Here is a 24,342-nt window from a genome sequence, read left to right on the forward strand (position 1 = left end):
TTTTCGAAGGCAAGAAAAGTTCAAAAGAAATAAGGAGTACTGCTAGATATTAGGCTCATGGACAATAGAATTGTCTGATCAATAACGACAAAGGTAAATTGGCAGTAACAACAAAGACAAATTATTGAATCAAACATACACAAACACACAAACTATACAATAGACAAGGCAAAGACCCTTTCTTCCATGTGGAAGTTAAAGCAGGACAAGTACATCAAATGGTTAGCAAATTAGAACTTCTGGAAGAAGTCATGTGTTTATTGATCTCATCAGGTTTTTCTTCATGGAGAAAGTGTGCTACTCCTTCCATTACAACCACTTGCTCCAAAAATGGAACATCTCTCTTCAGACCCCCCTTCTGTATATAGTCCTTGGTTCCAGGAGCATTATAGGTCAGATCCTGGTCCCCGACGATGAACTTAACTGGCACTTTTACTTGACTCCCCGTCCAGGGTGCTGTAAGTTCCCAGTTTCTGCAACAAAGATGACAGCACAAGTAACAAAAAGTGAACAGCTTAAACTTTAAAAGCAAGAATATTGATACCAATTTAACTTAGATATGCCATCTACTTAAGTTTGAGAGGAAACATACAAGTCTATGTTTCGGTAATAGTTCAATCCTCCCGTGAAGCCTTTCTTCTCATATTGGCTGATGTAATACTTAACATCTTCCTCCGATAACCAGTTAGGGGGCAAGCTAATTGGAGTGTCTGGTTGTCCAAAATATTTGCCTTTTGGTAGAAGGAGGGGACCTGGGTTACGGTATGTTAGGAATCCCTTCAGAACTCTCTCAAATCCTAGCTCGGCAAACTCAGCCTCTATTTCTCCAGGCGCCTGCAAAATTTATCCAGCAATCCGCCCATTAGTTAGCCATAAATGTGAGAGCAAAGCTAAGTATGAGAAATGTTCTTCCAAAAAGGAAAAAGAACAGACAATCTTCGGAGACTTTGCAATAAACAGTGACAGAGTGAAGGGAGATGCCCAAGCTGAATATTTAAATGTTCGATAGGAGCTATGAATCTAAAAAAAATATGAAATCATTGCAAATTGCAGTTTGATCTGATTAAAATAACACTTCAAACAGTTGATTGAGCATAAAAAAATATAGTAGCTGTGCATTGAAAAAGAACAACAGTGGTAAAGTGGAGATAACAAATTGATAAATCCTTTGTTAATTAAGGTTGTCTCATGCAAAAGTACTTCTAGATTTATGAGATTATAAGATAAGTTGGAAAAATAAACTAATCGGTCATGACTGAAATTTGAACAGGGAAATTAATTGAAGGAAACTATAACCTGAAATCTGCAGATGTAGTAATCATCACCATAGAAAGCTCTGAGACTTTCGAGAGGTTTCCGCTTAGGGTTCCTCGGACTGAACACAACGCTCATGTTAACCAAAGCCTTAACCCTGTCTGGTCTAACCAAGCACAACCACCAAGCGATAAGCGCACCCCAATCATGACCCACAACAAAAACCTTGTCCTGCTCCGGGGCAACAACGTCCAGGAGAGCAACGAGATCCCCCACCACGTTCAGAACGGTGTAGCTGGAGGCCGCATCCGGTGCATCCGTGTCCCCATATCCACAGAGATCAGGAGCCACCGCCTGGTAGCCTAGCGAGGCAAAAGCAGTGATCTGGTGGCGCCAGGAGTACCACAGCTCTGGGAACCCATGGAGGAAGAGAATCACGGGGCCTTTCCCTTTCTCCGCTACGTGCATGTTTATGCCATTCACATTGACTATCCTATGCTCTATCTCCTCCATTTCTACGTTTCCCTCTCTCGGATAACCTGGCCTGCTTGTATAAGATCTTGACCCCAAGCTGAAGTAAAATGGAAAATAAGTACGCTTAACAACAGTTGCGTTCACGCCTGGTATAGACACACTTGCACTCCTTGCGGCAGAGAAGTAGGATTTGGTGTTCAGAAGTACAGCACGGGGGTAAAGAGACCTAGCACCAGCTATTGCCCTGATCGTTCTCATCTTTATAAAGAAAAGAAAGGGTCGTAGGTGATTAGACCCGGTCGATTAGCACCTTGGGGTGAAAAACAAAGGGTTAGAATAGGAAACCAAGCTATAATCATCCCATAGTGGTATTAGTAAAATAATGATCTCTTGTTTGTCCGATAGCAAAGTGAGGCAATGGAGGCAGGAACTAACAATTGGAAAACGACGTGATGGGACACACTGTTACAATAACATAATCGAACAGGACGTTGGCTTGATAGCATCAGTCGCCTCGGTCAGGAGGCTGGGGTATAGTTTAAACCATTTTTAGCCATCCGAAAGTGCTGGGGTGGGGCCACGTTCGACCCTCTGTCTTTGCCAACTGTGATGCTGCGAGACAACATGACAAAAAGGTCAAGAAGACAGTCCAACATAGTGGCTTTAGATTAGAGAATAGTGAATAACAGACTTACAGCAGAGAGCAAGGAATTCTTTTTCATATTTTAATACCAAAAGATGAAAAGAACGAGCATGAAGCTATAGACAAAGAAAGGGTAGAAACTTGCAATGGTAAAGGATAATTAGTGTATCTTAATTAACACTAATAATCCTACTTCAATCCCTTGCAATTACGATCATTGATTGTTTGGCTGTGAAACACGTTTAAGGGATTAAGGCTTTCCCCTCAAAAAGAGCAAAGAATATTTGATTGCAATTTAAAAGTGACCCCGTGTGTCTGATATGAATCCGAGTGGGGACTAGTTGTCAAAAATAGAAAAAAAAAGTTTTAAAATAATTAGAAAATTTGTTGTTATCGAAAATTTGTACATATAAAAGGTTTAAAATCCTTGAGAACATAAAATGACACTATTCTGCGAGAAACTCCCTGATCATTCATAGTCAGCTTTCTTATAGTTTTGGGTTAGTTGTGGATAAGTTCATAAACATACTGCTTAAAAATGATTGAAAAATGATAGTCTATTGCTTAGAACCTTCATAGAAAGTGTTCTACATATGACAGCCTTGGCTGGTAGGGTACTAAGGGAGGAGAGACATCCACTTACTAGAAAATGTATTACATTATAAAGAAAAGGAAAGAAAATATTATTCTTTTTTATTGAAAGATAAAGGAAATATTGGTCTAATTCAGAGTACAAAGAAAACCCTACCACAAGGCAGAAGCTAGTCCAGGAAGATGGCGATGTTAAAAATTTTTATTAATTATATTACTTTTGTTATAGTTTTATGTAGTTTATGATATTAATAAACTCATTAATTTTTTAAATTATTACTATTATTATTTTAATTATGATACTATTCATAAAAATTCTTGAGTCTGTCCTGGGAAGAGACCCTCTCTTCTTTTTTTTTGTGCTTCAAAAGAGACCCTCTCTTTTGAAGTAAAAACAGCAGCAAGATTCTTGTCAAAGAGAAAACTAGAATTTCTGGAAGAAATCATATATGTATTTACTGATCTCATCACTTTCTTCATGGAGAAAGTGTGCTGCTCCTTCAATTACAACCACTTCTTGCAAAAATGGAACATCTCTCTTAAACCCCCCCTTGTAAATATAGTCCTTGGCTCCAGGAGCGTGATAGGTCAGGTCCTAGTCGCCCACAATAAACTTAACTGGCACTTGTACTTGACTCCCTGTACAGGGTGTTGTCAGTTCCCAGTTTCTGTAACAAAGATAACAGCATAAGCATAAAAAAGAAAAGCTAAACCACTGGTAAATATCAATTTTTAACTTGGATAAGCCATCGACCCAAGATGGAAGAGAAGCATACAAATCTATATTACGGTAGTAGTTCAGTCCTTTCTTCTCATATTTGCTGGTGTAATACTTAAACAACTTCCTCTGACAACCAGGAGGGCAAGCTAAATGGAGTATTATCTGGTCGTCCAAAATATTTTCCCTTTGGTAAAAAAAGAGGGTCTGGACTACGGATTGTTAGGGCTCCCTTGATGACTCTCTCGGTTCCTAGCTCGAGAAACTCGGCCTCTATCACTCCCGGTTCCTGCAAGACGATCAAGCAATCTTTTCCATTGGCCATTTCTGCCTTGATCTTTCAATTTGATTGGAACAAAACAACAGTTGATCAGACATAGGAAAACAGTTTTTATGCCTTGGGGGAAGAACCTGAAATCTGCAGATGTAGTAATCATCACCATTAGAAAGCTCTGAGACTCTCAAGGGGTTTCCGGTGAGGATTCCTCGGACTGAACAAAACGCCCAAGTTAACCAACGCCTTAACCTTGTCTGGTCTAAACGGGCACAACCACCAAGCCATGACCGCACCCAAACCATGTCCCACGATAAAAACTCTGTCCTGATCGGGGGCCACAGCATCCAGGAGACCAATAAGATCCCCCACCACGTTCAAGCTGGTGTAGCTGGACGCCTCCTCTGGTGCATCCGTATCCGTATCCCCATGTCCACGCAGGTCAGGAGCCACAGCCCGATAGCCAAGCGAGGTAACGGCAATGATCTGGTGGCGCCAGCAGTACCAGGGCTCTGCGAATCTGTGGAGGAAGAGAATCACAGGGTTTAGCCTTTCGCCGCTACGTGCATATTGATGCCATTGACGTTGATCATCTTGTGCTCTACCTGCTCCATTTCTTTCTTTTTCTCTCTTCAGCTACCTTTGCTTGCTGATACCAACTTATACTATTGAAGAAAAAAGGTAGCACAACAATCTCTTTAAGTGTTCAATGAGCTGTTTAACTGAGTTCATAGTGGTCCAACCGGATTGGAAGTTGACAAAAAAATGCATTTAACTCAATATTTGACTATTTATTAGTTGATAATTATAAAGGGAAAAACAAAAGTTGGGATTTTTCCGTTTCCTTGCAAACAAAATTTGGAAGTTAAGAATGTCAATCTAAATCACCTGAAACAAGAAGAAAAGCCATGGCACATGCATATTCAAAGAAAGGATAAAGAACCGTACCTAGAAAGAGAGGAAGGATAAGGAGTTCTTATCGGCTGTGCCAAAGGCATTATGGGCACAGACCAAGGTTTATGGACTAGGCTTTTCTTCTGGGTTAAAGCTTGGGCTATAATTTAGGATTACATAGACTAGCTACTCTCGGAATGGGCATCCAGCATAATGGCTGAAGATTTTATATTTGCACAGGCCTGTTAAGGTTATTAAGCCTGCAGGCAAGCCTATGGGAAAAGTCAACTGCTGCAACTGTCCAACAGGACAGTTAGGTGTAGGTGGGGAGGACTTTTCCCAGTTTCAAAACGAGACTTGTCTGTTTATTCTTTATTCTTTTATAATTGAGTTAGGAAAGATCACACTCTTTTGATCAATCATAACTTTTTCTACTCAGAAAATTTAGACTGGATTCCTTCACTTAAAGGATGTATGTATTTATCAGGAAAAATAAAACTAGAAAATGAGATATTTATTAGATTAGGAATGGCTTCCCCTCTGTCAAATACTAACAATGATTGATATTTGAAGCTTTGGACTAAATGGGCAATGGGTTAAGCACCTAACGTTTTTCCATTTGGACAAAAGCTTTTAAGAGAAAGAAGGTTGAATTTGCTTTCAAAGCAGCCCCAAATTTTCCCATGTGGAAGGTGTAAGTTTCTGTAAACATCAGCATGTTGGAAGAGTGCATGCCCCATCATTTTTGCCTTTGAAAAAAATTGAAGCAAGCCCCCAAGAAATTTATAGCACAAGGCTCATCTTGTTCTCAGAATAGCTCATGTCATTTCTCCAAAGATTTAACAAGAAGAAGAATTTTTCTTTCCATGACAAGAGAACTTCATTTGGAGTAATTGTTACATGCCTATTCTGTACGCAATATGTATTAAATTGTCTTGAATCAACCTTAAGGGACTTCTTAGTTTTCTCTCTCTTTCTCAGCATTTAAAGTACGGACACCCTACCTCGAACGAAAAGTGCTGAATGTCTTAATCCTACCATAAATGCTCAGCCAGAAATGAAAACACAAAATGGGTAGTCTTGTTTTTTGTTTTTTGGTGAATAAAGATGGGAGGTTGGGCAATTTTTGTATTTGGCATTTACCACCACCTCCCCAGAATTCCCAACTGACAATGGGCACGTTGGATTTGAATAGCATGTTTCCAGGAGGAAAACGACGTTGCCATGAGGTTCAGTGAAGTGAAAGAAGGGCTCTGATCTGCATCAAGGAGCGTAGCATTCAGCCAGCAGCCAACCGCCACATGCTTCTGCCGCTCCTAATTTTGGAGTCTTGTGCAATAGATTGATCAAAGTTTTGAACAGACCATGAAGCCTCTTTGTCAAGTTGCTGCCTGTGTTTACATTGTTACCAAGATATTACCCCGTCCTTTTGAACCATGCAGCACTCACATTTATAAATCACCCTTACGTTTATTAATGCAATAATTTCGCTTCCACTCGAATCTGTGATGCTCTCATTCGGAGATAGGTCATCCTATCTACTTCATCCACCGGAGTACTTGGGCTGCCAATATTGATTGACTTTATCACTTGTTACAAAATATTAACCCCTTCATAAAAGATTAATCTAATCTATTGAAATGTATAGTTGCACCTTGTGAACCCCAAACGCTTGCTCTTCCTTTGACTGCTTGCTTGTCGACCTATATTTTCAAGTTTTATTGTTTTTTTTTTCTTGTTAGATAGCCGTTGCACATTCTACATTTTTCTTTATAGACCATGGCGTATCGTTTGCAAAGCTATTGTCCCGCAAGTCCTCATTCTAAGTCCAAGTGCACTAAACAGGCTCTAAATCACAAATGCCCTTCAACAACATTGTGACAATTTAGGCCCCAGGAGTTACCCACAGAATCAAGCAGATCTCATCTGCCGCTAGCTAACGTTTTCCATGGTCGTAGCATTAATCCCTCGAATCTTGATGAGGGTCCTACATTGACCAAATCACATGGTTCCGAAAACCGATCCGATGACCCACAAAATATGAACAGGCATTGCGAGTGACAAATGGTTGCACTTGATTTGAAAAAGTGTATAGAAAAAGAAGAACGAATCTAACAAAAGAATACGCCACAGATACGAAGGGGATCTTTCATGTTCACACTTCAACGGCCAAAGAGGTCGTTGTTCAAGGGAACGATTAACCTTAACCCATCAAGCAACATCATGGTAAAAAGATTAAACTAAAGGGTTCTTTGGTTTCTGTGCATCGAAGCAATACTAATAATTAACTCCAATGAAATGAGTAAAAGATAAAAGTGAAGAAGAAAAAAGATGAGGAGTCATAATAGTCAAAGCACGAGTTCATTAGTTTGCAGAAATCAATAAAGAAGTAATGGAGGATGAGGGCATGTCCTCCCCTCCACTTTGCTTCCCAGCTTGCACTTTGCACAACCCGAATGAAATGTGGGGCCAAACCCGAAAAGATAACAAAGCCCTGGAAGAACAAAGCTGCGCATATTACATATATAGGTAAGAAAAAAACCAGCTTCACCCGAAAAAAGATGGGTTGAAAGAGAAAAAGAGAAAGCTTGGCTTGGTTAAGTGACCAAATATATGGGCATGGCAGAGGTAGAAACCCTGTGGTGCTGCTCCATGTTCAGTTCCCTGAGACTCAGATAAGGAATTGCCACGTCTCCTTTTCTTGTAGGAGTCAAAGTTCCAGCCAGGGGACCCGAAGATGGGCGGCTCGTGGTTCTGTAAGGAGTGCTGGAACCGCTCCTGCTCTCGGTTATGTAAACAGGTCCTGAAATTGAAGCCCTGAAAGCTCTAGCCCTTGCACGATGGACATCAGGTTCAAGATCAAGATCTAGATCAAGATTGTCACGGTGGTTATTGCCATGTGGAGTCCATTTCTTCCACTTGAAGAACAGCAGGGCATTTTTCCACCAACGTTTCTTCTTTTTAGCCTTGTGGGTTTTCTTGGAATGCTCGTCTTTCGAGATGGGCTTTTGGAGCTTGAAATGTAGAGAGTCTATGGATCTTGATGTTTCCCTCTTGTGCTTCCTTGCTTCTTCCAAAACCTGGTTTTTTAGGTAGCAACAAGCAAAGGGTAAGTAAAGAACTTAACAGGGGAACAAAAGAGAGAGTTTTTAAAGAATAACAAACCTGAAAATAGTCCATTTGTGGGTCAAAGCCATAGTCACTGAAGTGCTGAGGCTCAGGCATTGGAAAGATTGGGGACTTGTTTGACATTGTTACTGAAAATTCTCTCTTTTCTCTCTGGTTATAGATTTTACTAACTAGAAACTGTTTTCTCCCAAAGAGAGGGAAAAGGGGATTCGTGTAAATATAACTTTTGGAAGGCAAAATAAGGAGATGGGAAAGTGAAAGAAAAGGGAAGAGCTTTGGGGGCTCAAGGTGGGAATGGCCGTTGGCAAGTGGCAAACCCTAGTAAATGCCAAGTTAACATCTTTTTTAGATTTCCAATGGCACCACTATCTATTTAACTAACAATTTATTTTATTTTATCTCATTCCCTTGCAGGACGGTAGGAAAATTAGTAACAGTAGGTTGATGGACAGTTACTAGTAGTTTACAACGAGGAGAGCCCCTAGTCACAGTCGGCCCCCCATGTACCATGGATTATGGATAGAACCCCCGAGCTCAGCTCTTTGTTTTGTTTTCTTCATTGATATCACCATGAAATTGTATTAAAAGTTGATTCAAGATAAGATCTGTGTTTTTGAAATTTGTAGCTTGTAACATAGATTGCAGCCCATGGAAAATTTTTAAAATTGTCAGATTGGATATGAAACTATATCTTCTTGTTTTTTTTCCTGATCTGTCTCCTCTCAGAAAAATGTCTTTTGTCTTGTTTCTTAGTTCTAAATTCTAACAGAACGAAAGGGGCCTCTTTCAGCTCCATTTGACCCTCATTTGTAATCATTGGTATCAAACTAGCTTTCCTGTTTCTTGTTTTCTAACTTTTCTTGAGCTTTTTCCCAGGAAACAAAAGCACAATTTCACTTGATCAAATTAGTTACTTACCCCTCCACCTTCAACAAGAAAACCCCAAATTTCAAAAGCTGTTTAGACTTTTGGGAAACATTGCAAAACCTGAAGGGAACTAGAAAGAATATACCTTAAATCATGAACCTCTTTCAATACTAGAAGGAAAAATAAATGAAGGAATGGGGGCAGTGTCTTTCTCTTTATTCATTACAATCACATTATACACATTGATGTTTGCCACATATTCTTAACTCATTCCTGTTAAAATGAGCAACAGTTCATTGAAAACAGAAGAAGCACATGGAAAGAACCTGAACCCATCAAATCCTTCATGTTACAACACAAAACACACTGGGTAAAATCTGCATCCAATAACTGTTCAAGACAATCTGCAAATGGTCAGTTTTTTGCACTCAAATCCCAATTCTGCCTGGTATTTTTCAAATAATTGATCTGCATGCTTCATCTGATGATCCGTAAAATAATCTAATCCTCGTAAAATGCAAACTCAGATATACTAACAGTCAATCTAGATATTGATGAATCTTACCATTATCTTTAACCCTTCCATCCCATTGCAGTTTCAGTTTCACCCCAAATTTGTTTTTTGTGCATTGTCTGCTACATAAGGTGCAATCCCTTGGAATCTAATCTAGTTAGGGAGAGAGAGAGAGAGAGAGAGAGGCTTCTTTCTATAATGAAGAGACCTGAAACTTTGACTATTACTCTGCTTTATTACATACAAAGCATTATGTGTGAAACATCTTGAATTCTTGATAAATGAGAATGGGCATGAGCATCACGTGAATTTCCTTATGGTTTGCTACTTGTTTTTTAATTATGATACTGATACATCACGGGTACGAAGAAGAGGAAGCAAATTTTGCTTGCAGCACAGCAGCAGGAGCAAGAGAATCCATGCAATTTAAAGAAACAACTCAAGAACAAAGAAATCCCACTAATTTGCATGGGTGATTTTTAATGATTTAATGTTGTAAATTTCCAAAGTTCTCCAACCCAAACAATCTGGATTCAATGATCAACAAAGTTCTGCAAGCCCACGGCCCAACCAAGCCTTTCCTTTTTCCATTTAAGCTTGTTTGAACCCAGACACTATCACTGTCAGAAGTTTGGCTGGATTAGCCATTTATCTCTCACCCTCTTAGTACCAGCTGAATAAGGTCCTGATGCAAAAAGCCAACTACCCATAATTATTAATAACTGAAAAAGAATGTTATAACCTGTCAGAAAAAACAAAAATATCCTAACCTCAACATAAATATGACTATCTGCTTCCATTCATGAATAATGCCCCAAACTTTTTTCCTTGCAGCAATTGGGAAGGACACAACTATCCTTCCATAAAAATAGCAAAATTTGTTCTAGCATGATGTATTCTGCTCATGTTTTCACTTTTCACTCCAAAATATATCTGCTAGTTCAAACTTTACCTTGTTTTTTACTGGTGTGCACTCAATCATGCGACACCCTTATTGCACTAATTTTTTCTCTTATAGAAAAGAAAGATCTGCTTTAATCAAACTTATTTCGACCTTAATATCTCTTGTAAAACACCTAATTTTTCATGTCAATGAAGAATTAAATAAATTTTGATATTATTTATTACAGTCTATTTTTCTAAGCTAAAAAATATATGTATAAACTGAATGAAGATCCTTATAAGATTCATATCATCTCTCCTTATATGAGATTCATCGTCGTATATTTAACTTTTCAATTAAGGGTTCGTTTATTTTGCAGTAAAATATTTTTTAGAAAACGTTTTTAAAACTTATGTTTATTTGAAAAATGAAAAATTAATTCTAAATGTAAAATATTTTACGAATCAATAAAATTAACCATAAAAAATATCTTACGTTCAAAGAACAACAAAAACACTTTTATATTAAGTTTATAAGTATAAGTTTGATAAATATTAATATTTAACTTAAAATATTAAAAAATAAAATATTAATATTTAAATTATACAACACAATTAAAATTAAAAAATAGTTTTTTAATGAAACAATTCAATGCAATTAAATTTTTTATTTATAAATAGAATAAATCTTACTAATAATTATAATAAAAAATATTTCAATGATCATCATTTGATGAATACACACTTATAATAGAGTTAAATCTTACTAATAATTATAATAAAAATATTTCAATAATCGTCATTTAATGAATACATATTTATAAGTGTAGGTTTTGGATATCTTACACAATTGATGAATATTTATATTTTTATAGTTGTGATAAAAAGCGATAAGATGGAAAATTTTTTGAAAATTATATTTTATTTTCATTACAGATATGTGATTAAATGCTTTGGGAAATATCATTATCGATTTTGTTCATTTTCATTTTCATTCTTAATTTTGATTTAAAACTAGTGAAAATCAAATATCAATATTGTTTTGTAATCAATTCCTATTTATTATTTTAACATCTAAATAACTTCACTATGATGGAAACTATTTTTCATACAAACAACAAAAAATGTTTTCGATAATTTATCTAAATAAAAAAATATTATATTCTTCTATAAAATATTTTATCTAGAAAAAATTTTTATCCAACATGTTATTTTTCGATTACCAAAAATACTCTAAGATTAATTGCTATAGTAATAATTGGACCCTTTGAAGATTTAAGCCCAAATCCAGAATGGGCCAAGACTAATATCCATTTAGGAAAAGGAAATACATTAATGAGAAAGGGCAAAAGGGCATTAGAGTCAATTTAACAGAATTCCGCGTCAACCGTGGCGTCCGTCAGACTGAGGAAAGACCAGGAAGCAGGTGCAAGGAAACTCAAACACCAACTTCAAACTCTTACTTAAGAAACCCTCAAGAACTTTCCTACCTTCCCTTGTATTCATCCCAATAAACAATTTCCTTCCCTCTGCTCTTTCTTTGACTAAAACCCTCTCAAGCCAAACAGAGAAAGCAAAAGGCTCGCCTCCCGTAGCTTGGAAAAAAACACCTTAAGCTATGAGCGAAAACCAAGATACAGCCAGGAGGGTCCCAACCGAAACCAGCAGCAGCTATGCCTTGAGCGGCAAGATCATGCTCAGCGCAATCGTCGTTTTGTTCTTCGTGGTAATCCTCATGTTCACCCTCCATCTCTACGCCCGCTGGTACCTTCTCCGCGCCCGCCGTCGCCAGTCCCGTAACCCCCGCCGTCATTCGCGGAGAACGCAGCTAGTCTTCTACGTTGACCCCAACGCTAATGCGGTCCCCGCCGCCTCCCGCGGTCTCGATGCGCGCGTGCTCAAGTCTCTCCCGGTTTTCACTTTCTCCTCCAAGACGCACCCGGACTCCGCGCTCGAGTGCGCCGTTTGTTTGTCCGAATTCGAGGAAAACGAATCGGGTCGGGTATTGCCCAAGTGCAACCATAACTTCCATTTAGAGTGTATAGATATGTGGTTTCACTCTCACTCCACGTGTCCCCTTTGTCGTACCCCCGTTGAGGAGTCCGTACCCGTATCTGACAACCCGGGAGATTTAGTTTTAACGATTAATGAGCCGTCGGGAGGAGGATCGGGATCAAATCAGAGCTCGGAATTGTGTTCCACGTGTCAGCACGAGGAGGGGCAGGCGGGTACATCGGCCGTCGGTGCCGGGAGGAAGTTGTCGATTGAGGTTCCTAGAAGGAACACTGAAGGTTTCGAAGGTGAGTCAAGTGGATGTGACTCAGGGCCGAGTCAATCTTATAAATCCCCGATGAGTCGAATGTTGTCGTTTACGAGGATGCTGAGTAGAGACAGGAGAGGGAGTGGGGCAAGTCCTTGTCCTTCGCCGATGAACGCGGGGAGTTGTGGATCAATAACTGTTCCCGAGTCGGACATCGAGCGAGGCGGCGAGGAGACACGGCAAACTCAGGGCGGACTCGGGGCGTGTATGACTCAGTAAGACAAAGAAGTAGCCTCGTGGCGGATTTACCTTATCGAAGTGAAAAGGCAGTCATTCGAGGACGGGAAGGACAGAATCCACGAGCCTTGATGGTATTGGACTCAAGTGATGTACACGTGGCAGATTTTTGACGTTGATGGGCGTGAATATTTGATCGTAAAAATCTATGTATAGATTTCTCTGATTAAATTAATTTGTTTTTTTTTTTACATCCTTCCTTGAAAAAAATATTTTAAATTTGAGATTTCTTTTGTATTTTATTGTTTGCTTATTTTCTTTAAGATTTATCTTAATTATTTTCTAAGATAATTTTCCATTGTAAATATTAATAAAAATGGCATCTATTTGAAGATAAAAAATCTAGTTAATATGAGAATCCTTAGATATTTTGGAGTGCTAGGAGGATAATTCTTGGCAGAGACAAAGAACAAGATTTTGCCAGTCAAAGTAGTATGCCATTTGAGCCACCGGTTTGAAGTCAACAATCAACTGTCTTTGATTTTTTTTTCTTTCTTGTTTTTTCTTTATCCTTATCCCATATCCCAATTAATCAAATCCTAAGCTTTCATGAACAGATAGAATCTGAATTCTTTGGTTCTATCATTTCTATTCTTATTAATCTCCTTATCAATTCATTAAGATAAGTTTTGTTCGTAATTAGAGGGTATAAGGTTCACAATTATAAGTTCAAGATCTCTCATTTTCGAGTTTGTCATGGTGTAGTCCGGTTGTCTTGCTTACTCTATCCATTTGAGTGTTTGAGAGGATATCAAAATGGACTCTAATATCACTTTATCACGAAATCCTGATCTGATCACTAATTGCAAATTAGTATTGTTATTTTAATGTTATCAGTTACTGGTGGCGCAGCTAAAGCTGTCTCTATTTGACCCAACCTAACCTGCAGAAGCCAACCCACGTCTGCATCTTATGATTCCTGCTGTTTTGAGTCATTTTTGTTAAGTGGGGATTACCTTACCTCCCTGGAAAACCATTTGTCAGCTTACCTTCCATAAAAGCCACCATCTCTTTGAGAATTATGTAAAATTATTGCAAGCAGCCTTGATCAGGTTATGCCATTAACTTGCTTCTGAATTGTTTTAAATGACTGTGTTTCAGGCTTCAGCCTAACTTCTTACTCGGCATAATGAAGGGTGGCAGGAAAATTCATGCCAGGGGACCCTCTCCTACCCTTTTCCAGCATCTGCGATGGTTAATAGCTGAAACCTAAAACCTCAACCCCTCCACCACTCCACAAACTTCTCAACTTCTCACTCCTGTTTATCCACGCGGTTTCCACTTTCTGCACATGATTAAGTGCATATTTGTCTCTTCCAAAGCCCAATCAGGATGCAATGGAAACGTAAAATAATGCATAGGACAAAGGGCTTTGTAGAGAATTCAGGCTCTGAACAGGGTGGACAGCAGCAGACATGCTTTTGGGGTTTTTCGTTTTGACTTGGTCCGAATTTCCAAGCTTTCAGACATCCTAGTAAGAGACAAAAAAGGGTAGACCACCTTTGAGGTTTAGCTCATAAGATCAGTTAAACTTTCACCGGTGGGTTAAGTGAAGAATACCCAGATCCATGGATCATGGATGGATCCTTTCTTTCCAACTCCATGGACACGCCATCTCTCTCTTTCTTACTCTGGTACGGCACGCTATGGACACAAAGTCAAAACCCAAGATGTGACATGAGTTGGGGAGCCATTGGTTTATGTTAAAGGGTTTCAACCTTTCAGGTGGGAAAGCCTTTCATTTTTCCCATAGAAAACAAACAGAAAATTAGAGCCTTAGACACAGTTGATGGAAAAGCCAGCCACGTCAAGTGGCTTCTGTCAAGTATTTCCTTACATTTTTCAGCGTAGAAAATTTGTGGGTTTCTTGGTTGATTGAAATAGCCATTGTCGCATTATCACGTGGGAGAGAGACATGACCTCTCTTCCACGTAATTATTGGTTTATCAAAGACAATTTTTTTAATTCAATGAATACGTATGTTTTCTCTTGATCAGTGTAGTTGTTGGTCTATGGCATATGATTGAGGCATGTTGGGATGTAGAATTTTTAGTATAAACATGAGAAACTTCATCAGCTTGACTTTGCAGAAATTATCGAAATATTCTTAATTCGAAGTTAACATTCACATTTATAGATATTCTTATAATCTATGTCTCCTTTACTACCTCATAAAATTTCCATTAGATCTTCTCTTTGGGTTCGGACCCTCCGAAAAATCTAAAATAACTCTATTCGGGCCAGGAGATACCCTATGGATCCCAATCATGAGAATTTCAAACAACTTTCAAGAGTGGCTCAGACCCATATAAAAAATTACCCTGTCCCACATAGCAACCCTAGTCTATGTTGGGTTTATCATATGGGCCAGGTCCATCCCAAATGAATGACACATCCTTAGTTCAGAGAAAGATGCAACTTCACCAGAACATTGATCAGTATAACTCAATAAGTTCTTTGGAAGAATGGAAACTGATAGCCAGTGGCTAAAGATTTCTTTACATTACAAACTGGAAAGTGTAGTAAGAAGAAATCTAAAACGATCTTCCCTCTTGCTATCTTGGATAATTAGAAAGAAGCAGGTTGATGTTATTACATAGCCGAAAACCAAGATCTACAAGGAAAATTAGTGATAGTATGTTATTACAAGACGTGACTGATTAAGTACATCCTAGGAATAAGTTACATCGGTAATACAATTTGATAGCTAAACATTGTCAAAATAATCTAAAACAATGGTGAAGTGTTCTGAGCTGTTCAGCTGAAGTGTTGAATTGCTGCAATGATAGAAGACTGGCCTAACTTCTATTTGATGTTTGTGTCACCCTGCAGAGTGTAAGTCGACAGGTTCAACTAAACGAGATCTTCGTCTCCTCTTGCCTTCAGGAGTGCACCTTACAACACCAAACTTTCCAAGCTTCACAGAAAGTTTGCAATTTGGCTGTGATGACAATTTTTTTGATCCGTAATCTGAATCTGACTTGACAGGTGGAGATTTCTCTGGTGAAGATTTATTCCTGTCACCCCTTGTAGGTTCTTTTCTCAAGGGTGATTTACCTCTCTTTTTGGACATTCGAAGTTGAGTTTCCACCCTTCTCTTGTCATGCTTGTGGAGCCGAACATGGAATGGGTTTACAGCCGAATAACAGACAGACTCACTATAAACTCCACTTCTATCTAAATCAACATCTCCATTATTCACCTGCATGACAAAATGTTAACAGTAACCTTGTTAATGCACAAGTAATGATAAGTGCCTCCATTTGGGATAACTTCTCGAGCTAAATCCTTTAAGATATTGAACTGAATACAGAACAAGAGCACAAGGCTTCATCTTTTTTCCTTTGAACAATAGGAAAGCATAATGAAGTTGTGTTAGAAAATTACTACAAAATTTAGCTAAACTACTTCTAGGTAGAGAGAAATGACTCCTGAAATTTACTTAAAAATGAGAAAAACATAATACCAATTGGAGCAGTGCAGAAAAGGATCGAGCAACATCATGCTTTTCTTGGCCCTTAACAACATCAGTGAATGGCATGACATTTCCATTGTCAGCTTCAAGTGATAGTTTGTCAAGAATTCTTTCACCATACTCGTGAATATCAAATGGAGGATGTGAATCCTATTAAAAACAAAAGCTATCCTTAGTCTAAACTGCCACAAAAAAGCACAAACTTAGAAGAGCAATAATATTGACAAAAGATTAGTGGCTATAATAATGCAAAACCAAAAATGAATTTAAGAAGAGGAATTGAAGCAATTTTAATTTACCTGCTCTTCCAAGTTATGCTCAATTTTCTGCTTCCATGATGAGACTCGAGCAGCCAATTCAGTTTGCTTCTCGTTTTCAGCTATGCTGGCAAGGAGAGCATCCTGCATGACAAAATACATGTAATACATAAAGCAACAATCTGGCAACAAAGAATAGTTCACTGCAAGTTTATGGTGTCAGGCTTTGTCTAACTTGCTGCAATTGCTATTCACTGCTTTCAACAGATGAGATGGAAGAGGAAACGGATAAACCAAATATAAATGCATGCAAGGCAAAATTCCAGATAACGCTAAAACATATATTACAGATAATCAAGCATCTCTATTCTCTAAACCAGGCACAACTTCTTGATGGACTAATCCAGTGAATAGAATACAACAAATAAGGCTGTTTTCTTTCTTATTTTTTTCTTTTGAAAGGAAATATAGATGTAGGTTAACAAAACAAATATATTAAGTACCTTGTTAGACAGCAAGGAATACATATAACATTTTCCTTTCTCTTCTTTTAAGATAATTTTTCATCTCAAAGTTAAAACCAAAAAATATGGTCCTCAACAGAGCAGAATGGCATAATAGGATCCATGTTCCACCACACACGGTGGGAAAAGGCTTACCTATTGTTTGCTTGTTTAAATGTAAAGAGAAAGTATGCTTACTAGGTGAGAGCGACAGAGATCTTCCAGGCTTGCCTGAGAATATGGATCCCCATGGTCAAACATTTCATTGGTTCCGAAATCCTCATGCTATGAAAGAGCAATGAATGAGCAACAACAGAAAATCTCATACTTTCTAGTGGGTAAATATCATATATGATCACATCACTGATATGCTAACCTTCTCATTGTGAAAAGGTAAGTCTTCATCCATAGACATATTCTCTGGCACATCAAAATCAGCATTCTCACCATGATATCCATTGTCTTCATTGTTGTCTTCCAAATTAGCAAAAGCATCCGCAGCTCCATTTCCCCGACCAGATAGTGATTGCCGAAGCTGAAATAAGCAAACATGTTTCACAACCAACCATGCATCGGGCTCACCAAAGTACAACTTTCAGTAAATATACCTTTTCATATAATGGAGGAGACGTAGACTCCCTCTGTCTTTCAAAGGCACTCTGCTGCCTCTCCCACATCTCTGTTAGTTCTGGACTAATGGGACCATGCAATCTAGCAAGTGGAAACAGAGTAGTTATAGGAATACTCTTCGTAGAATTTACCCCAATCCTTTTGGAAGCTTTTACTGCTTGTGAAGAAAAATCAAAAGAAGCCCAATATTAGGTACTTTAACAAAATTATATAGGTAGAACAAGCAGGCAAGAGATACAAAATTTTAATTACCCTTTTTGAAAGGCCTCACTTTCAAGTTTCCAGGTTCATGGGGATTCAGAGGTTTCCATGGATCATTGTCATCATCATCTGAATCAAGTAAGTCTCTAGGGCCTGAATACCTATCATCCATATCAAATCCATGATCTACATTTCCAAAATTATCATCGTCAGGAGGATCAGGCCCTGTATTACAGTCATTAACACCAAAGTCACAATCAACCCTAGGAGATTGATTAACATTAGCATTCTTGTTCTTTCCAAGAGATGATTTATGTGCAGTCCCCCCTGAACGTCTTGTGGGAGACTGAAAGCTCTTGCGCCTTGAACTACCCCTATAAGTGCCATATTCTCCTTTACCAGCTTCATCACCCTTCAAATAATTGTCAACCGCTATTGCATCACAAGGATCTAATAGAATAAAATCCTGGTAGAGATCATTTGTTGCCAACTACAACCACAAAAAATCAATCACAGAGTTAGGCTGCAAAGTTGGTCAAACTTCATCGTACTATTGAACGAAGCAACTGTAATACCAGATAGGACTCTAATTCGCTGCCATCACCAGAAGTGTCCAAGCAATCACCTTCAAGAACAACTAAATTTGCCGGGGGCTTTACAAAGTGATTCAACAAAGTGTCTTTGTTGGCTGAACTATCTAAGCAAATCTTTGCTTCCACTGCAAATATAAGCTCATTTCAGCTGATACTAGCAGTTAAATTTCAACCAAATAAAAAAGAAAAAGAGAGGTTAGCAGTTTAAGGGTACCTGGGATGTCATCTAAGCCCCAAAATTGATCATTGTCTTCATCTGAAGAAGCCTTAGAAGCACCTTGCTCAGGCTCGACTGATGCGCCTTCCGGTTGATCGTGCTGCCTGTTTCAAATGGCATGTACCATTTATAACAGGTTAACCCGAGAGACCTTTTGACAATTCCTCTTCTAACATTTTCTTTTAGTGAATGCAATTATAATGCTTCATATTGAGCATCAATTCTTATTCACATGGAATACAACAATGTCCAAATAACACGGAAAACAAAGTAAAAGAGAAAAATTCTCAAAAGATGAAAAACAAAGAAATAGGGAAAAGGAAAAAACAAAGAACCTCTTCTGAGAAAGAAACTCCAAAGCATGCAAGACCAAGTTGTATAGATACTCTACTTTCCGGCTATACACTTGAACCGAACCCTGAAGCAGCAACGCAGCTACAGCAGATAAAAAAAATACATATATAAATTAATTTAAAAACCCCATGAGAATCCAAAAAAGAGTTACTTTTTTTCTTTGGGGTGTAAATTGGAAATTAAGGAAGAACCTTCAGCGAAATTCACGGAGCTATATCCGTCATCGCTTTGGGAGCCAGTAATTTCACCGGAGCAAATCTTCAAGAGATAGTCTTCAAGTTTTTTGGCGAGATCGACTTCCCAATTGGCTTCCAAGTCACGCTCCGGCTGGACCCTGTGGACCTTTCCAAACTCACCACCTCCGAACTGTCCGTCGTTTTGGTTGCTAGTCATCTTCTTCCTCCGTAGTTAGGGTTTAGCCTCTCGTTATTTCGTTGTTGCTGGTCACTCGAATTCATTGGGAGACCTAGGGTTTTGGGGTGGTGCAAATTGGGGGTTTTTTACTGTTTGTTTCTTGAGAAAAATTTGGACAGATATTGAGGGAAAATGAGGAACCTTGGGATTTCCTTTTGCAGCAAAGGCCGGTGGATATGGCGAAGAGAGCGAGAGAGTGAGAAAGAGCTTTCAAAAACTTTCGACGGGCAATTTTCCCGCCTGCTCGACGAGTGCTGGACGTTTGTTTGACTAGAAAGAGAGCTTTGGGCTGGGTTTCTATATATAAAGGCTAGTTGGCCCAAATCCTGGAAACATGGGCCATGCAGGTGTTTTTTCTTTTTAAGCTCAATTATAGATTTAAGAATATTATATTTCCTCGGTCCTTTTCCTTAATCAATCTTTTTTTTTTTTCAGATTTTTTAAAATGAATTATTTTCTCCTTTTCAAAAGTTTTTTTTATATAATTTTTTTTTCATAATTTTTTATTTTTTCTTATAAAAAATAATTAAATATTTATATTTATAAAAAAGATTCAAATTTTAACTTAAAATATATGAAAAGATCAAAATTTTATTTTCATTTTTGTAAAAATTAAAGAAAGACAAACATTTAAACACAAGGATCATGGCCCTGCAATTATGTTCCCCTTGTAATAGGTTCCTTTACTTCTTTTGAATAAGTTAAAATCTTTAATTACTAAAGAGAAAAGTTGGAAGAGAAGTTTTCTAAGTATATTGGAATTTTTGTCACAATTATTATTGAGAAAAGAGAATTGTAATTCGAAAGTCACAGCTCAAATTGCAAAAAAAAAAAAAAAAAATCTCTATAGGAAACTAGCAAATGATATTGATCTCATGATCAAACTTTTTATGTTTTGTTTTGTTTTTTTTTTTTTTTTGGTTTTGGGTTTTGCCAATTTATTTAATCCTTAGTGCCCAAGGGGTAATCTAAAATTTTACAGGGCATTAGAAAACAATACAATGTGGAGAATTTTTATATATATAAATAAATTGTAACACTAATTACTATAAGCTGTTCATCATCTCCATGTTTTGATTTTTGTCTACAGTCCACGAATCAAGCCAGGAGTGTAAGGAACACCGGCCTTGGGGATCCAGTCGTCACCGCGCAAGAACACGCCAGGGGTGAACCTCCGAGCTATAGCTGCATTGATCTTCTTGATGCCCCTCCAGGTAACCCTGTGGGTCTGAACTGCACCAGGGCCCCTGTTGCCGAACTCAGCGTACCACAAAGTGTTGAGAGCGAAGTCACCGTTCCAGGGCAACCATCCCTCTGGGGCAATGATGTCATCGATCTGAGATTGCATGATGAGGGTCCTGGAGAACTCCTTCCATGGGCGGCCGAGGTATGCCTTGTTCTTGTCCTTCACAGGGAGGTACTCTGGGTCGCCAGAGATGGTGCAGTTCTGGAGAACAAGGGCGGAGACCTCACGACGTTCGATCCTTCCTTGGGCGGTGACGATGCATTGTTGGTTCTCCAGTGGCTTCCTGACGATGATTTTGCAGTTCTGCAAGACGGTAGCGGAATCGCCGAAGATGAAGTCAATGGTTCCAGAGATGGTGCAGTCCCTGTAGAATTGACGGTGGCTGTGGGCGTAGAGGGTGTCTTGGTAACCATCCATCTGGCAGTTGTAGAAGATGGATTGATCGCTCTGCACACGAAGTGCTACAGCTTGGTGCTTGATTGCTCCAGCAGTGTTCTCGAATCCAATGTCCTTGGCTATGAATCCATCACCGACCACACCTGCAAAGATTCGAAAAGCAAACACATTATTATATCCTGGTTTCGTTCTTGGGGAAATATTTAGTGAAAATTTTATCAAAGCAGTACTGTAATTACCAACTGTTGCAGTCCTGAATGTGCCAGTTCCATCAGCGTAGTTCAAGTCACCGGTGATCTTGGTCTTGGTGCGGCCATCTCCAATGAACATAACATTGGTCATGCTCTTGGTGACGATCACTTGCTCCTTGTAAACTCCAGCCTTAATGTATATGACAAATGTGGTGGGATTGTCCTTGGGGACCTCTTGCAGGGCCTCGTTGATGCTGGTGTATTTGCCACTTCCGTCTTTGGCAACGACAACATTAGGCTTAATGGTGGCAGGAGTTTGCCGAATGCGGGAGCGCTGCTCTGAGCTGACCCACATAGGGAAACCATTCTCAGCAAAGAGCCTACGTTGGCCAGTGCTGATTTCGCCGATGTTTTGAATGTTGAGGTTGCCGAGGATTGAAGAAATCTCGGAAACCATGGCCAAACCATTGCTAGTGAGCTCCTGAGAAGTCTTCAAAAGTGCCTGCATCTTTTTTCCAGCTTCACCGGTTGTGTTCATGAATCCATCCAAGCAAGTTTGTTGGTATGTGATGGCTCCACCGAGCCAAATCTTGAGGTTTTCGATATACTCATCGAGTTTGCTGAAGTCGAATTCCCCCAGTTGATTGAAAGAGTTCTTAAGATCATCAATGGCATAGTCCATGAGCTCATGGCAATTCTCAAGAGCCTGACGGGCCATTGGGTCCTTGGCTACCTCTTTCACGGTGGATGAGTTGGCGATTACTTTCTTAATCTCAGAGATAGCGGCTTGGAAGCCAATCTTGATAAGCTCCTTGGGATCAGTGGTGTTGGCAGATGAGAGGCTTTTCTCACATGTTTCTCTGTAATCAGTGGGTTGGCAAATGGCTTTGATCGCCTTGGTAGAAGTCGATATCTCACCTGTAGGAGTTGCACCACCACCGTTACCTCTTCCACCGTGGCTGCGGCTAACACCAACTGCCACAGCAACCACCATGGCCACCAGGAACACAGAGCAAACGCTGATGATAGCAACCTTCTTTCCCATCTTCAAACAACTGAAGTTTTTCCTTATCTGATTTTTTTTTCCTTTTTTCCTTTGATATACAAAAGAAATGAAAACCTTACAGAGCTGTTGGGGCTCCTTTATTATTAGCTCTTGCCCCTTGGGCTCTGGTTTGGGAAGCTATGGTGAAATGAGGTATATATATATATACAAGGCGACAGGGAGGGAACCCGACGACGTGAACCATTTAAAAAACCGTTATTTTCTGTTAACAAGCTGTGAGGTAGAGAGAGCCCGACGAAACAGAGGGGGTTGTTGAAGTTTTCCATATATAACTCGTTGTCCACAGTTGTGGGGTGTAGAGCTTTGTTCATTCTCTTTCGCAAATGATTGGTGAGAGAACATCATTTTTATTCTTGGCCATTCTGTAAAACTGTCTTTGAGGCTTATATTTAGCTGCAATTAGAAAGTTTGAAGCCTTCTTCTACCCATACAAGCTGAAAGCCTAAAACTATAGTTATGGAGTAATGAATTATATCTGTCCACTCATAGAGCTTGGTTTATATTAATTTAGCTGTAAAAATGTTCTCGTGATCTTATATGTTGAATTTTAAAGATGGATATTTAATCTTTAGTTAATTAATGTAAAATTTGTTCGATTACGGTTCAATACTCTTTGTGTAAAGATAATATATTTATCATGTAATATGAATCACGAAAGAATAAAAAATGAGATAAAGCTTGATTTTATATCATGATAAACTTCATTTTTTAAAATACATTGAAATTAAGCTGTAAATTAATTTTGAAGAACAATCACTCTGATTATGCAAAGAGGACCTTTCTTTTTCCAAAGCAACATCTAGCAACTTTGCCATGTCATTCAGGAAATTCTTCTGTCATTAAACATGGTTCTTGCTAGAGTTCTTGAGAGATGCCACCCAAAATACCGTCTATTCCATGAGGAAACAGCTCTAGTTTTGAGCTCTCAACCCCAACCCCAGCTCTAGTTTTGAGCTCTCAACCCCAAACCCAGCTCTGAAAACAACAATCAAAATCAATATGAGCACGAAGTAGGCAACCTGCTGAGTCTAAAGAGCCCAATTATGCATTAACCAAGTCAGTGGGAAACATTGGTCAAGGAGTCCCTTTTGGTCTCCTCGGCATTGCCTAAAACTTTGTATCCCACATGGACATCTTATATGTGGAAAGCCTGCTATAGAAAAGAACGAAGAGCCACACCTGCTCGCCGAGTTAGGTTGCGCTAGCTTCTAACCCGAGTGGGGGCATTGGGTGATTGGACAGTGTCTGAGCCCCCTTGGTAGGGTCCGTGGATGCGACTCTCTGGCTTGCCCGTTCCAAGTTGGTAGTTGAACCATGGGGTTCGAGCGTAAGCTTGGGCTTCTTGGTTCCTAGAGAGGAGGGCTCCGCGTGAGGCTGGTTTAACAGAGCAGCGAAAACTTTCCGTTACGAACAGTGGAAGGATAACAAGCCAGTGCATCCTAGATCCAGATTACCAAGTGGGCTGAGCTCAATTGGACGCTCACCTTTTTTTTTATCTTCATCTTTAATTCTTTTTTAGATTAACTAGTTTTTTTAATTCTTTTTTAGATTAACTAGTTTTATATCCTAGACCCAGATTGTCAGGTGGTCTGAGCTCCATTGGACTCTCACTTTTTTTTTTATCTTCATCTTTAGTTCTTTTTTATATTAATTAAGTAATTTATTAATAAAAATAATAAATTTTATAATTAATAATTAATTAATTATATTTAATCAACATAATACTTATTATTTTATACTCTCGTAACATTGACGTTGATGTAAAGATGAAAAATATCATATGGTCAAATCAATATATCATATCATTATTCATTATAATATCACTATATTTTTTTTTTTTAATTTTTTTATATTAATTAAGTAATTTATACAAATAAAAATAATAAATTTTATAACTAATAATTAATTTAATCAAAATAATACTTATTGTTTTATGCTCTCATGACATTGATATAATATTAATGTGAAGATAAAAAATATTATACGATCATGTTATATCGAC

The 24,342-nt window shown here is 38.6% G+C and overlaps 4 protein-coding genes, 1 non-coding gene and 2 pseudogenes across 7 annotated transcripts; 2 read left to right on the forward strand and 5 right to left on the reverse strand.

Moving 5' to 3' along the window:
- Positions 1 to 19: 19 nt before the first annotated feature.
- LOC18603538 (epoxide hydrolase 1-like) lies at positions 20 to 2,039 on the reverse strand (annotated as a pseudogene). The gene is made up of 3 exons (XR_016025735.1): positions 1,297 to 2,039; positions 593 to 834; positions 20 to 473 (listed from the first exon to the last, which is right to left on the reverse strand). The product of XR_016025735.1 is annotated as an epoxide hydrolase 1-like (transcript).
- Positions 2,040 to 3,386: 1,347 nt separating this feature from the next.
- Positions 3,387 to 4,568, reverse strand: LOC18603539 (epoxide hydrolase 1-like; annotated as a pseudogene). Its single transcript, XR_016025886.1, has 3 exons — positions 4,092 to 4,568; positions 3,739 to 3,969; positions 3,387 to 3,630 (listed from the first exon to the last, which is right to left on the reverse strand). The product of XR_016025886.1 is annotated as an epoxide hydrolase 1-like (transcript).
- A 2,614-nt stretch (positions 4,569 to 7,182) lies between these two features.
- LOC18603540 (uncharacterized) lies at positions 7,183 to 8,504 on the reverse strand. The gene is made up of 2 exons (XM_007035581.3): positions 8,014 to 8,504; positions 7,183 to 7,928 (listed from the first exon to the last, which is right to left on the reverse strand). Exons 1-2 carry the CDS (start codon positions 8,098 to 8,100, stop codon positions 7,446 to 7,448), a joined length of 570 nt encoding a protein of 189 aa, XP_007035643.3. The 5' UTR covers positions 8,101 to 8,504; the 3' UTR covers positions 7,183 to 7,445.
- Positions 8,505 to 11,653: 3,149 nt separating this feature from the next.
- ATL2 (TOXICOS EN LEVADURA 2) lies at positions 11,654 to 13,039 on the forward strand. The gene has a single exon (XM_018120320.2). The coding sequence runs from the start codon at positions 11,859 to 11,861 to the stop codon at positions 12,777 to 12,779; it is 921 nt and encodes a 306-aa protein (XP_017975809.2). The 5' UTR covers positions 11,654 to 11,858; the 3' UTR covers positions 12,780 to 13,039.
- Positions 13,040 to 15,357: 2,318 nt separating this feature from the next.
- Positions 15,358 to 19,704, reverse strand: HEB2 (condensin-2 complex subunit H2-like protein). The gene is made up of 11 exons (XM_007035583.3): positions 19,219 to 19,704; positions 19,009 to 19,108; positions 18,671 to 18,777; positions 18,439 to 18,581; positions 17,915 to 18,353; positions 17,641 to 17,816; positions 17,409 to 17,567; positions 17,231 to 17,317; positions 16,572 to 16,673; positions 16,264 to 16,422; positions 15,358 to 15,999 (listed from the first exon to the last, which is right to left on the reverse strand). The coding sequence occupies exons 1-11, from the start codon at positions 19,418 to 19,420 to the stop codon at positions 15,619 to 15,621; spliced, it is 2,055 nt and encodes a 684-aa protein (XP_007035645.1). The 5' UTR covers positions 19,421 to 19,704; the 3' UTR covers positions 15,358 to 15,618.
- An 821-nt stretch (positions 19,705 to 20,525) lies between these two features.
- LOC18603543 (Plant invertase/pectin methylesterase inhibitor superfamily) lies at positions 20,526 to 22,319 on the reverse strand. The gene is made up of 2 exons (XM_018118624.2): positions 21,323 to 22,319; positions 20,526 to 21,226 (listed from the first exon to the last, which is right to left on the reverse strand). Exons 1-2 carry the CDS (start codon positions 22,317 to 22,319, stop codon positions 20,526 to 20,528), a joined length of 1,698 nt encoding a protein of 565 aa, XP_017974113.1.
- A 1,206-nt stretch (positions 22,320 to 23,525) lies between these two features.
- LOC148763401 (signal recognition particle RNA) lies at positions 23,526 to 23,828 on the forward strand. The gene has a single exon (XR_016026068.1).
- Positions 23,829 to 24,342: the final 514 nt, after the last annotated feature.

The sequence above is a fragment of the Theobroma cacao genome, chromosome 4 (genome assembly GCF_053813885.1).
Source record: "Theobroma cacao isolate CCN51 chromosome 4, ASM5381388v1, whole genome shotgun sequence".
NCBI lineage: Eukaryota > Viridiplantae > Streptophyta > Magnoliopsida > Malvales > Malvaceae > Theobroma > Theobroma cacao.